The 13,453-nt window shown below is 37.9% G+C and overlaps 1 protein-coding gene and 1 pseudogene across 2 annotated transcripts in view; both read left to right on the top strand.

Annotated features, from left to right (window-relative positions):
- Positions 1–2,014: 2,014 nt before the first annotated feature.
- The window catches only part of WDR35 (WD repeat domain 35), a 54,911-nt gene continuing 43,472 nt past the window's right edge, over positions 2,015–13,453 (top strand). For both annotated transcript variants that reach the window (XM_019755205.2, XM_019755120.2), the window contains exons 1-5: positions 2,015–2,168; positions 2,882–2,999; positions 8,893–8,964; positions 10,001–10,093; positions 11,594–11,722. In XM_019755205.2, the coding sequence (XP_019610764.2) occupies positions 2,145–2,168; positions 2,882–2,999; positions 8,893–8,964; positions 10,001–10,093; positions 11,594–11,722 (436 nt within the window). In that variant the 5' untranslated portion in view covers positions 2,015–2,144. The remainder of the gene's footprint in view (positions 2,169–2,881; positions 3,000–8,892; positions 8,965–10,000; positions 10,094–11,593; positions 11,723–13,453) is intronic.
- LOC141571746 (E3 ubiquitin-protein ligase RNFT1 pseudogene) lies at positions 6,307–7,487 on the top strand (annotated as a pseudogene).

Genomic DNA, 13,453 nt, shown 5'->3' with positions numbered 1-13,453 from the left:
TGCTTTTTTTGGTGACTTATTATACCAATTTTGTCTTTTAACATATTTCCTTAAACTGAATTAACAATTGGTTAAATATATAACAGTTTCTTGTCAAAGAACACAATGTTGTGACTCTTCCTATAATTTCTTCTCATGCTTTTAAAGTTAAAAAATGTAAATTCAGGTTAAATAGAAAGGCTTTAATCAAGAAAGTTGTGGGAGAGGGAATAAAACAAAATTATCTAAATTTAGATAAAATGATGAGAGTACGTACATGCCTGAAAAGCAAATGTAACCTACAGATGTAAACCCAGAAACAGTCAAAAATCTAAAATATAAACTTTAAGGGGAAGAAATGAAAAATAAATCCATTAAAGACAGTATATATTATATGAAACATATATTGTTATCTCTTAACAATGTTGAAAGGACATGACACAGAGCAGTATTATTTCCCAAATATATTTGAGCACAGAACCAATAATATATATTATTAATAATGTATCACAGAACAATAGTGTTATAGAAGGAATAAATGAGATCTCACGTGCAAGAACTAGGGAAAGGTATTCAGAGGTGATTTTTTAAGAGTGTGACCATTAGTAACTAGCTTCAACTAATCATGTCTTAAATTTGACCAGTTGGTTGGAATCCCGTCTTAGATAATACTCATTTGCTTCAAGAGTCCAGTATAAGGATCCTGTGAGTAGGTGTCAACATACCTTAGGAATTTAGTTTGGTACTGAAAAAAGATACACATATATTTAAAAACAAATACATGTATTATCTGAATGGGATGGGGATTAAGTTTGGAAAGAATTTCTTAGGGAGACATGACTGGTGCGATGTTTGGCTAGGCACAATTGGCCAACAGGGGAGGAACATCATAGGATATATAAAATGGCCTTGGAAGCAGAGAGGAATGGTGGGTTGCAGAAAGCATACTGGCATTCTTAGAGTGGGAGCACCATGGTAAGACATTTTAAGATTGAAGGAAGATCTGATTTTAGCTGGGGTTTAGATTTGATAGAAAAGGACCATTGTTAATTTTTGAGTGTTCTGGGTGAGGCAATAGACTCAGGTCAAAGATTTGAACGTTATTTGCCTGAGATGGAAAAAGACCAGGTGGGGGAATTAGCTACTACACTGTACGTGCATGAAGTACATACTAGATTATACAAATCAACAGTGGTAGTCACAGAATATGGTAAAAGGGAAAACTAGAGATCAATAAAAAATGGGTGAGATATAATTTCATGGGAGTTTGTGCCCTCTACCTGAAATTGTGGCGCTTTTTAACTCCCCAAGGATTCAAAGAGGACAAAGGAGAATTGAAGAAAGAAATAAGGTAGAAGAGAATATAGAACAGTTAACTCCAGGCGAGAAAATAACAAACACCTCAATTATTTAAAAATGGAAAGCTATGCCCCAATGGCAATTATATGCTGTGATGGCCCAAAGCTCATATATTCTTTTTATAAGGACCCTTGGGCTACAGTAACAGTTTAAATAAGCTGTTAAAAATTTCTAAAACGAACAGAATAAACACAAACTCTTACTCCCAAATTGGTCCAGAGGGTTCTCCAACACCCAAAGGCGTAAGGGTAGGTTTGCAAGCTCTGAAAACGCATGTTTGCATTTTCATTTGCCCGAAGGCGCTAGCCTACCCAATGCAGTTAATGACTTTTCCCTTTCAACAATGTTGGGACTTGGGGGATTGCAAAATACCCAATCCTTGTGACCTCATTTGAATGAGCGCCTTTCCTCCTAAATTGATTCTGACACCTCGTGCGTGTTTCACCGCGACCATCCAAGGTGTGGCGAGTGCTCCTAGCCCGCTGAGACTGAGGGCATCTGAGGCGCTGAAGGTCAGCGACCCTGCCCCAAGCAAGAGTAGAAAAACCCTGAAACACAGAGCAGGGGTAGCCATAGCATCCGCCCGGCGATACAGCCCCCGACGTCCGCGCAGGCGCACAACGCCCGTCGGCTGAGGCGCGGTCGACACCGGAAGTGTCGCCCGGCGCCCCGGATGTAACTGGGCGGCGGCGGTTGCCAGGGCGACGGGAGCTTTAAAGAACCGCTGGTACTGGCGATTGGCGACTTAAAACGAGTTTCCACTTGCGGGTCTAGACGGCTGGGGTCGTCATCTCCGGGGTCCCAGGATGTTCTTTTACCTGAGCAAGAAAGTGAGTTTTCCAGGGGGCTCCCTCTCTCCTCCTTCATCCCCGCATCTTGCGGGAGATGACCAAATCCCGCCTGCGAAGCTAGGCGTCGTGATAGCGGCTTCGCAGTCCCTCCCAGCCTTCCTTCCCGGTCCAGCATCGGACCGCCTGCATCCTTGCCCGAGTCCCACACAGTCCTTGGCGGAGCCAGCAGCCGTCTCGCACGACTCTGTCCCATTCTGTCCCCTTCCTGCCCCTGGCTGGGTCCTTCTGCGGCGCCAGCGGGGCAGACCACTGCGTGCTTCCCAGTCTTTCCAACACCTGCTGATGATCCAGGTGACTCAGATTCTTTGGACCATCACGGGTCGCCGAGCGAGAGAAAAAGACTAACAAAAGGGTAGCCTACGTGTCGTGTGTGGAAAGGGAATTTGGACTGAGGGTATGGATTTATGTCTCCGTGTCCCCCTCCTCCCTTTTAAAAATCCATCAGGCGACTCCCCCGTTGGGTTCCTCCGTAGTCACTGCCCTTGTCGTGTGTGCACTTTTTTTCTCTTCCGAATGGTAGGGGCCCCGCGCAGTTCAGTGGGACTGTGTCCCTTTTCGTAACAATTCACACTTCTGCAGTTCTGACCGTTTTTTCGTTTTGGGGGCATTTTCTTCAGTCTTCATCGCTTGTAGACTCTCACTTCCCAGGTCCTTCGCGAAATACTGTGAGAGTGGCTGTGGTTGCTTTTCAGATTGCCATTCCCAATAACGTGAGCCTGAAATGTGTATCTTGGAACAAGGACCAAGGATTCATAGCATGTGGTGGTGACGATGGATTACTGAAAGTTTTGAAATTAGAGACCCAGACAGGTAAGTAAATTGTAAGCCCAAATGTCTGAACTTGATGGAAAATTGGCTCATTTGTTTGAGGGTTGCTCATGTTATTGTCAGTATGCAATTTTAATTTTTTAAAAGGCCCCCCTCCCCAAACCCAAACACTTTGTGGTGTTTTACTAGAGTATTTTTGCAGTAAAGTTCAGAGAATATTGAAAATAAACGTCAGATGGCTTTTGCTGAAGTTCTTAATGGAAAATGAAAAAGAATTAAGAATTAAAACTGTCACTGTTGTCTGTGCTGTCTATTTATTGGGCTATATTGTTAGGAGTCTAATAAAAATGAGGTGAGTCAGCATTTCAGTGAGGCCGCGGAATCGTACATTTCGGTAGATGCTTTACAGGCCTGTGTTCTCCTTTCTGTTTGTCAGATATGTTAATTATGTACCACGTTCCCAAGAATAAAAAATGGGATTAAAAAAACATTTTTATTATTAAGTCTCTTGTATTTACAGCTTGATTTCTCTTTTTCTAGTTCGCTGGTATCATAGCAAACAGTTTCATAGGTGTTTAGCATCCCTAGTGTTCTAGATTGGAAATCTAGACAATCCCCAATTCAAATTGGAGATCTAGATAAGGAGATTGGAGTTGGAATCTCAGCTCTGCCATAAGACTACTGAATGACTTTCAGCAAGTTGCTGACTATCTTTGGGCTTTAGTTCACTTGTTTGTAAAATGAGGGATTGAACTAAATTACATTGCTTCTCAAACTTTATCAGGCCTAAGAGTCATCTGCTGATGTTGTTAAAATGGATTTCTGGGCTTCAGCTCCAGGTGGGATCTGAGAATATGCATTTCTAGTGATACTGATAATGCTGGTTCTCAGACCCCAGTTTGAGTAACACTGCTTTACAGCTTTGAACGTGTATTTATAAGTATTTATTGAGCACTTTCTATGCACGGGATGTTTAACCTTAGATGTTTTCATTTGACTTCACAATAATCTTGAGAGGTAGGTATTCCAGATGAGAAAACTGAGGTGCTGATCAGTTAATAACTTGTCCAAGGTCACACAGCCAGTAAAATCCCAGACAGAGCTGGGAGTTGAAACTAATTGTCTCGCTTTCAAGCGTTGTTTTTAACAAGTGCACAAGGGCTCATGAACAGCCTGAACAAACAGAGAATAGTTGTTTTGATGTGCTAGATTAGTTATATGAAATAAAAGACAGATTTGGAAGGTAGATACTTATGTACCAATTAGAGTTTGGCTTCTGATGTTTAATAATTTAATCTCTCAAGTATCTTAAAAGAAAATAATTTTTCTTTGTTATGTTTCTCAAAAGTATACGTATACGTACGTATGTATTAATGTATTTACATATACGCTTTTATTTTCCTTAAAATATGTAGCAAATTTTAGTTATGTTAAGAAATGCATTCATTATGTTTAAAAATGAAGGCTTTTCAAGGAAAAAAAATTAGTTCTTTTCCTGTTCCGCACTTCTAATGAAGTGGGGTTAGAATATTTTTTTGAAATTAGCGAGCAAGATGGAACAATAAATTCTTGAGAGGAGTGGAAAATGGAGTAAATTATTTGTTTTGGAACTTCATAATGAGTGTAAGTCACGTTGAAAGAGATAAATACGAGAAATATGGCTGGAAAATTCTACCAAGATCGGTGTGTTATAGTTAATAACAATAGTTGTCCTGTAGCACATCCCTCCAGTAACAACCACCAGATGCCACGTGCCTTCTACATGTCAGGCACTGTGCTCTGGTAAACAGGTGACGTTGTAAATGCTGTTGTGGAGCTTGTCTACCGGGTAGTTAAGTGATGAGCACTCATCAATCCGTATAACAACCCTCTGCATCAATAAAACGTCTTTTATAGCGTCATGTTTAATGGCTGTTTAGTATATATAATAATTTACTTAACCAGATATAATGTTGGACATTTAGATGGTTCCACATTTTTACTATTAAAACAGCAATATCTTTGTGTCTAAATCTTTGCATGAACCTTTGATTACTTTCTAGGATAAATTGCTAGGAATACAATTCACTAGATCAAAGGTCATGCACATTTATAAAGGTTCTGAATAGTTTAGCCAACTTACGTTCCCGAAAGTTTGCACTACTTTGATTCCCAGTGGCAGCATTCCCGTGTCCACTCCCTTGCTTTAGAAGGAAAGGAACTAGACCAGCATTTCCCCCATCTTGTTACATCAGGTTAAGAAGGGGAGGTGGGTAATTCTTCTTCTCCCATAGGGCAACTTACACAAGTTTTGCTGGAGCCCATCTCCTCTCACCTTCTCAGAGACCTCATTACTAATTTACTTTCTTCCCTCTATTTTCTCTGTCCTTCCTCTCCCTCACCAGTGACTTTTATGTTCCAAATCTAATGGATAGCTTTCTTGGGTTCTTGTCAGCATTGCTTCTTCCTTCAACCATTATTTGTCAAGACAAAATGAGAATTTAAATGTTTTAAATTATTCTTATATTTATACATATTGCTTTCTCCCCTTTCCTCTCTGGTAAGATCTTAGCCTCTTTACTAGATTTGCCTTCTCTTCTAACTGTTGGAATTCCTGAGAACTTGGCTCTGGACTCTCTCTCCATTTTACATGCTCTCTAAACTAATTCTTTCATTCCCATGGCTTTAAAGGCCTCCTATGGGGTGATGATTCCTAAATGTATCTCTCCAGCATGGTCCTGATTTTCAGATGTAGACATCTCCACTAGAATCTTTCATAGGCATCTCGTACTTACTGTGTTTAAAACTGAACTCTTGATCTTCTCCCAAATCTTTCACTTCTCTTCATTTCAGTATGTATCTTAATTTTACCCATTTGCTCAAGCTAGAAGCCCCTTCTCCCTCCCTCCTTAACACCACCTTCATCAACGTCCCTATTGCTTCTATCTCCAAAGTGTATCTGAATCCATCCTTTCTCTGTCTTCCCTGCGACTTCTCTAGCGTCAGCCACTGTCATTCCTCACCTGGACTGCTGATGAGAATCAGTTTCCCTCCCTCCATTCATTGTCTCTTGTCTTTTTCTAGTCTATTCTTCACACAGCAGCCAGTGTGATCTTTTCTTTTCTTTTCTTTTTTTTTTTTTTTTAAAGGAACCAGATCATGTCATTTCCTTGGCAAAAAGTCTGAAGGGCTACTGGCCTGGGCCACAGTTGTTTGTGATGGGGTTTGAGGGTAGTGGCCTGACCAGGGTTGAGATGGCATCTCTTGCTTTTCCAGCCACTGCTGCCCAGGCCTCCATCCATTCATTGTCATGAGGGGAGATATCTCCCTGAAGCAAACATTTAGAGCAGAGAAAACGTATTCCAAGACCATGCAAGCCAACGGCAGCCGTCTGCCAGTCATCCAGGGACCGCAGGCAGAATGCCTCAGCCTCCAATGTGCCTGTGCAGCAAGAGTGACAGGAGAAAGTTCTTGCCTTCGTTCTAGACGTGTTCATATCCAGACCAATTTCATACCTAAAAGATGTGCTGGGAGTGTAAAGACACACGTGGATGTGTCCGCAGTCACCTGCACTCATTCACAAAGAGAAGCGAGGCAGCCAGGTGAGCCCGCCAGTTCTCAGTCTGGAGAACATGGTAGCAGCTCCTTCTCAGAATTCCACTCTCTCTTCAAGTATTGCAGTGTCTTCCATATGTTTTGATTCTGCTTGTCAAACTTATTGTGTAGCATATAATAGGAATTTCTCTTGGAATTAGGCTGCTAACAACTTTTATGGATGCAAATAAAAGCTAACAACTTTTGTGAATGCAAAATGCAAAGAAAGACTGATGTTTACAAATCTCAGTCAGGTTTTCCTAAGGTAAAGGCATGCAAAGATTTAGTGTGCTTGGTTACTGGTATTCTTAGCAGGATCTTCTGTTCTCTTATACCTTTCATTCTCAGTCACTTTATTACAGTTCTATCTGTTTAAGTCCTGTGGACTTTTGAGTGTCTGGGGGATACTTCGGATTGTTAGAATCACTGATTTCGTTCTGAAATTCTGCTGCCTGGTTCTAAATGCCTTATTTTATTGGTGCCTTCTTTCATCATGCCTTTTAAATCCAAAGGTTACTGGCATGTGCTTTTTCGAAGAATTATGTCAGTATTACCAGACTTTTGTTCCCATGCCAGTTTGGTTTGTTACCTTATTGGCCATGGGGAGTTCAGTAATGTAACTCACTGTAGTCTGGGATGTTGGTGGCTTTAGTCTTCTTCATTTAAAACTTTTGGCCTTTTTTGGAAATCAGAACTTTCAGATGGGTTTTGCAAATATCTTATGTGTGATCAAGTTACAGAGTTGCTGCCAGCAAGAGACAATGTTCAGATGTGGATATTTTTTCAGTATGTAAAGCGGAATTTCAAAAATGTATTCTTCTCATCTGTCAGCATATGTTTTGCGAAGAGTTCCTGTACTTTATTGTTTAACAGAGAAAACGTGTCCGCTGTGCAGAACTGTGATTCAGACATATAAACAAATGGAAAGATGAAACAATGTACTTGATCACATTTTAAAATATATTTAGTCCTGTAAGACATTAGAATTACTTCTCACTCATTTTACTTGGTTACAGTGACTGTTGCTGAAGGTATTAGAATGGATTTTCAGTGCTGTAAGAAAAATTTTTCCATCAAAGTTTTTAGAATACTACAATAAGCTTTAAGTGTATAGTATAATCTTTAAAAGATTCAATGAGTGAAAGAACCCTATGTTAAATAATGTTCACTCTAATGTGTTTGTCAACATTTGTTCTATCTTAATCGTTTGGCACATTATTGTGGGGTTGTATACGCGTATTCATGTCTGGCCCAAGACAGCAACTAGATAACTCGAATCAGTGGTTTTAAAGGAACTCAGCTATTTTTTTCCTGACATTATTTTTTGAGCAGAGACTATTTTTCATACTTTTTAAAAGATACATGTTACGTGAAAGTAGAAATTTTTAGCATCAACTTTTATGTTTCCCATTCTCACAAATTTTTAGGAATCTAAAATTCTTACAAAGACTTTGTAATTTTTCCTGTGCCTCGCACTCCTGCCTCCTCGTGTATAATTCTGCTCTAATTCAACCACAAAGGCCTTTCAGTTTGTCAACGTCTCTGCACTTCTACCCAGGGCCTTTGCACTTTCTGTTTCCTCACCTGGAATACATCCTTCCTTTCCCTACCCTGCTGTGCTTATCTCCAGTTTACGCCTCAGTCTCAGCTTAAATATCTATTTTTTTTTTTCAGAAACCCTTCCCTGGTTCTTCTTTCCTCTGATCTAAATTAATCTCCCTCTTTTACTGTCTCTCATTATGTCTTTACTGATTCAGTTTATATTTACATATACACGCATACATTTATGTGGGTATGTGAGTGTGTTTTTAGTATCTGACCCCTCAGTAGACTACAGGCTTTCTGAGAGGAGAGGCCCTTAACTATTTTGTTCATCACTTTATATCCAGAAACTTCCACAGTGCATAGCACAGTGTAGGCATTCAATAAATATTTGTTGAATGAATGAATGAATATAAGACTCTGCCAAATCTAGTAAAAACCAGTTTTCAAAGCCTTTGCTTTTTGATCCCTCTTGTGCTTTAGAGTTTTAAATCTATAGGTCATAAATATTTCTATTTGTGATCTTTTGGGAAGGAATAAATAGTAATAATAATTACTAAATATTGAATATATTGAATAAGCAATGTTCTTTTATACATTTTGCTTTATTTTGCCAGAATAATATCTTTGCAAGGGGGTGTGTATTGTCCATGTTTCTCCCGTGAGAAAAATAAGTCATAATGAGGCATAGTTTAAAAAAAATCTTTCTAATATCATCCAGGAATAGGAACTCCTTTCAAAAAAATGCGGGACATGTCGAAGTGTTATAATCTGTCACTTTTGTATATTTGCCATATTGTTTTTTATTTTGTTTTTCTAGATGATGCAAAATTGAGGGGTCTTGCAGCCCCTAGTAACCTTTCTATGAATCAAAATCTTGAAGGTCATAGTGGTGAGTCATGTAATTTTTAAAATCGTATTTGAATAGTATTATCTTTAGACACTTAGAAACCATTTACTTAATGCAGAATTGTCATCATTTAAAAAATGGTAATATTTGTAGAAATCATTTTTATTGAGTCATAATCAGTACAGCCTACAGTCAATTCAACAACTTTTACATGAGTATGTATCTTCAAAAAATCTGAAAAAAGGTAGCTGTTATTTTATGTATTAGAAAATACTGTTACCTGTCTATGCATAGATATAATCCATTCTTAAAATCTGTCCCATGGCTCTAGATTAAAGTAGACTAAAGAGACAACAACTGAATGTACTTTGTGATTCTAGATTGGCTCTTGGGTTGAGAAAAACAAGTATCTAAAGGACGTTATTTAGACAATTGATAAAATTTGTATGTGGACTGTGGGTTAGAGAATAATATTACATCAGGATTAAATTTTTCCTAATTTCTAATATGGTTATGAAAGAGAATGTCCTTATTCTTAAGAAATACACACTTAAATATATAGGGATTAAAATCCTAAAAAACAAAATCAATTATTTATATAACTCAGAGATTTAAGAGATACTCCAGAGTATGTTACTAACAAAATAGAAAACAAAGGGGGAAGGGAGATTAGGGGACATATCAGCCACCAACAAATAACCCCCCCAAAAGAAAAACAAAAAAAAAAAAAGAAAAACAACCAAGTATCTAGTGTGATGTCCTTTGGGCATTGTAATCCTTGGGAGTCTGGCCAATGGGGTAAATCTTACATTTGTTTCTGTCATCAGATATATGGTAGCTGTAGTAGCTGACCATAGCAGGTGCCTTTGTTGCCACGAAATAGGAAAAAACATGAAAAAGAGCATTCTTATAGAAAATGAGTGATAATAACAACTGCATTTTATGAATATTTTTGACTAATATTAAAGACTGGTTAGTTGCACAGGAATGGTATTGATTTTAACATGCTCTTGGTGTTATAGTAAATTTTGAAATTGTAGCCTTTTTGTAGTTTCTAAGTTGTTTTATATTTTTGTAGGTTCTGTTCAAGTTGTAACATGGAATGAGCAATATCAGAAGCTGACTACCAGTGATCAAAATGGGCTTATCATTGTTTGGATGTTATATAAAGGTATATGTAGTAGGAGAGCTTATTTCATTTTTCACACATTGGAGTCTGAATTACAGTATTTGGATACGGAAATAACATCTTTGAAATAGGTCCAGTTCAACCAGCAACAGTTCATCCTGACTGCATAGGGATGATATTTCTGGATTTATTGCTGCCTATTTATCTCTTTAACTTTATTTCCTTTGAACTGTGACCTTACTTAGCAAAATGAATTAGGTGATTGTTGGTTATCTCCAGAATGAACTTAGACTCTTAGCAGAATAGTTTCTGCTTGAGATAGCTCTTATTTTTCCAGGTTTCCAATAAGAGGTAGTTTCCGTGTGGTCAGTGATAAGTCAGTAAAAACACATTTATTAAGAAGTCAAAGGCAGTAATTCATTTCTTTTATTGAGTCAGTTAGCTTCCTTTTCTTTCATGGATACAGATTTTATCTCAGCTCTGACTCCTGGCTCACAACTTGTGCCTTTTGCTCACAAGACAGAGTGAGAGAAGGATTAGTTTAGGTGCATCACTATTCTGGGAAAAATAACTCGTAATATGTGTTTTCCTGAGGCCTGTAACCCTCATCTTTAAATGAAAAGGTACCTTAGTTCATGTGTATTGTTTTGAAGATGTTCAGGGTATACCACTTAAAAATTCTTAGTTAAAAAATCTGCTGTAGTGCACAACTGTATTGTTTTTAAAAAAGTTTACATGAGTGTAGGGAGTAGAGTGTGAGTGTGGGAGAAATTTTCTTTTCCCAGCATAGGTCTTCCTGGGCCTTACTTCTGACTGATAATCCCCTGCTCTACTAATTTCAGATTACACGATTATTTGCTTCAGGCCAGAGTTCCCTACATCAGCATGCAGTAACACCTTTTGAAAAACAAAAACACAACAAACTAGCCTTGCAATTTGCCTCACATTTGCTTTACCTTGAGAAGTCACATCTCACGCCAACCTGGTGTATAAGACTTTTTTGGTCAGTCAGCAATAGTGATGTGATATCACTAATGTGATATGAACTGTTTAAAATTTTTTTCAATCAGGTTTAGACTGTTTACCTAATACGCTTGTATTTAGTATGCTTATAATTAATCATTGGGGAATTTATGCATACATTTGAAGTTATTGTGGCTATTCTTTTTTTTCCCTTGGTCATTATCTGAAGTGTGTTCAAATGGGAAAAGGTAGGCTTTGAGAAAAATCAGTTATTTTGGCCCTTCAAAAACAAATGAAGTTTTATTATTAATTGACAGAAAGAAAGGAAGAAAAAAAAAAGATAGACTTTGGATTTGTTTTCTGTGATAATCTGAAGGAATTATTAGTCAAAGACTAAACTAATTTTTAATTTTATTTGTACTGGATTTGAAGGTTTTATAGTTGGATGTCTCTGGTTGTAGAAAACTTTGCAGTTGTTTATTCTGCGTTGTATTTTATGGAATGTTTTCAGCTCCTAAGTACCATTTAATAGATGCGAAACTTTTGACTTGTAATTTTTTTTTTAATTTGTCATAATAGGCTCCTGGTATGAGGAAATGATCAACAACAGAAATAAATCCGTGGTTCGAAGTATGAGCTGGAATGCGGACGGACAGAAGATCTGCATCGTGTATGAAGACGGGGCTGTGATTGTTGGTTCAGTGGATGGTAATGCCTGTTGCACACAGAACTAAGATCAAGACTTAGCTGACATTTTTATGATCACAGGTTTAAATTAATTATCAAATGTTAGCATTCTGACAGAAAAGTAAAAAGAAAACAGTTGGTATATAATTTGGTGACATTCAAGAATCATTTATTTCTAAGTCTATTCAACTATAAAAGCCTGTTTCTTACAGTGGTACTGAAAAAGTGAATTAATTTTTTCAGGATTATTTTAAGGATGTCTGCCTAATTACTATATAATTTATCTTTACACTCGTTATATTGTATTATAAATATGTAGATTTTTGTTTCAAAAAGTATATAGAGATATAATAATGTCTGGTTATTTTTTTTAAGTTGAGGTGTATTTGACATATGACATTAATTTCAGGTGTACAGCATAATGATTCAATATTTCTATATATTGCAAGGTGCTCATCTGGTTATTTTTTTAATAGAGCTGAACATGTTATTGTTAGTTGTGTTTCATAGCCTTAAAACCTATGTCTTTCAAATTCTAGTTTGTAGGTAACACTGGACTTCTGAAAGTCTGTGCCTTTGTTTTAATATGAAACTGTCTATAGAGAAAAAATTAATTTTAAGTTGTGTTCATTTTTGTGAGTGTGTGCATGTGTGTAAATCTGTGCATTCCACAGATGTTTCTGAGAGTCTACAAAATCACAGCTGTAGTTTTAGGCACTAGTTACAATAAAAAAATATTCTAGCTCTCGATCAAGAGAGATGGGTAAGTAGTCAAGCATTATTACAATGCCTGTGGTAAGTGTTTAGACAGGGAAAACACAGTAACATGTAGAATAAGTATGTATCTAACCCAGACTTGAAGGAATCAGGGATGGCACCCTGGAGGAGGGGATATCTATGCTGAGGCATTAGCCACAAGTGAGGTTGGTGTGCAGAATGGGCTATGTCTAAGAAACAGCATTTGAGGAGGTCCAGAGAGGTTGAACTTAGCCACATTTGGGGTATTGAAAATCAATACTATTTGGAGAATCAATACAGTATAATACTAGGGGGGAGAGTTGTATGTGATGAAATGAGAGAGATTAGCAGAGGCCAGACCATGAAGATCATAAGTTATACAAGGAGTTTGGACTTAACTTGGACAGCATTGGGAACCCAATGAAAGATTGTATGAGTGGGAACAATGTGACCAGGTTTTTTCTTTAGAAACATCTCTGCAATATGAAGAGAGTGACTGCAATATGAAGAGTGGAGAAAGGAAAGAAAGGGGGCAGGTGTACCAATTAGGAAATTACTACATTAATTCAGGTGACTGATGGTGGTGGATGGTAGCCTGAACCAGGGTAATGACGAGGAGGAAGAAGTAAGTAGACATATTCTTGAGATACTTACAAGCTAGAATAGATAGGACCTTATTGTTGATTGGAATGGGGATGAGGGGACTGAAGTGTCTAGGGTGAGAGCCAGGTTTTTAGCTTTGACAACTGGATGGATGGTAGTGCCTTTCATTGAAATAAGGGATGAGGGAGAAAGACTGGTTTTGAGGGAAGATTTCAGTTTTGGACTTGTTGATTTTGTCATGCCATGGGACATCCAAGTAACTACCTCTAGAGCAGTGGTGTCCAAACTGCGGCCCGCGGGCCAACTGTGGCCCGCAATCCATTTTTAATTGGCCCGCAGCAAATTCCAAAAATATATTTAGTTTACTTAAATAAATGAGGTGAGGCAATACGTACTTCACCTCGAGTGAGT

The sequence above is a fragment of the Rhinolophus sinicus genome, linkage group LG05, assembly GCF_036562045.2.
Source record: "Rhinolophus sinicus isolate RSC01 linkage group LG05, ASM3656204v1, whole genome shotgun sequence".
In the NCBI taxonomy this organism is placed as follows: Eukaryota; Metazoa; Chordata; class Mammalia; order Chiroptera; family Rhinolophidae; genus Rhinolophus; species Rhinolophus sinicus.
This window is presented reverse-complemented; position numbering and strand designations above follow the sequence as displayed.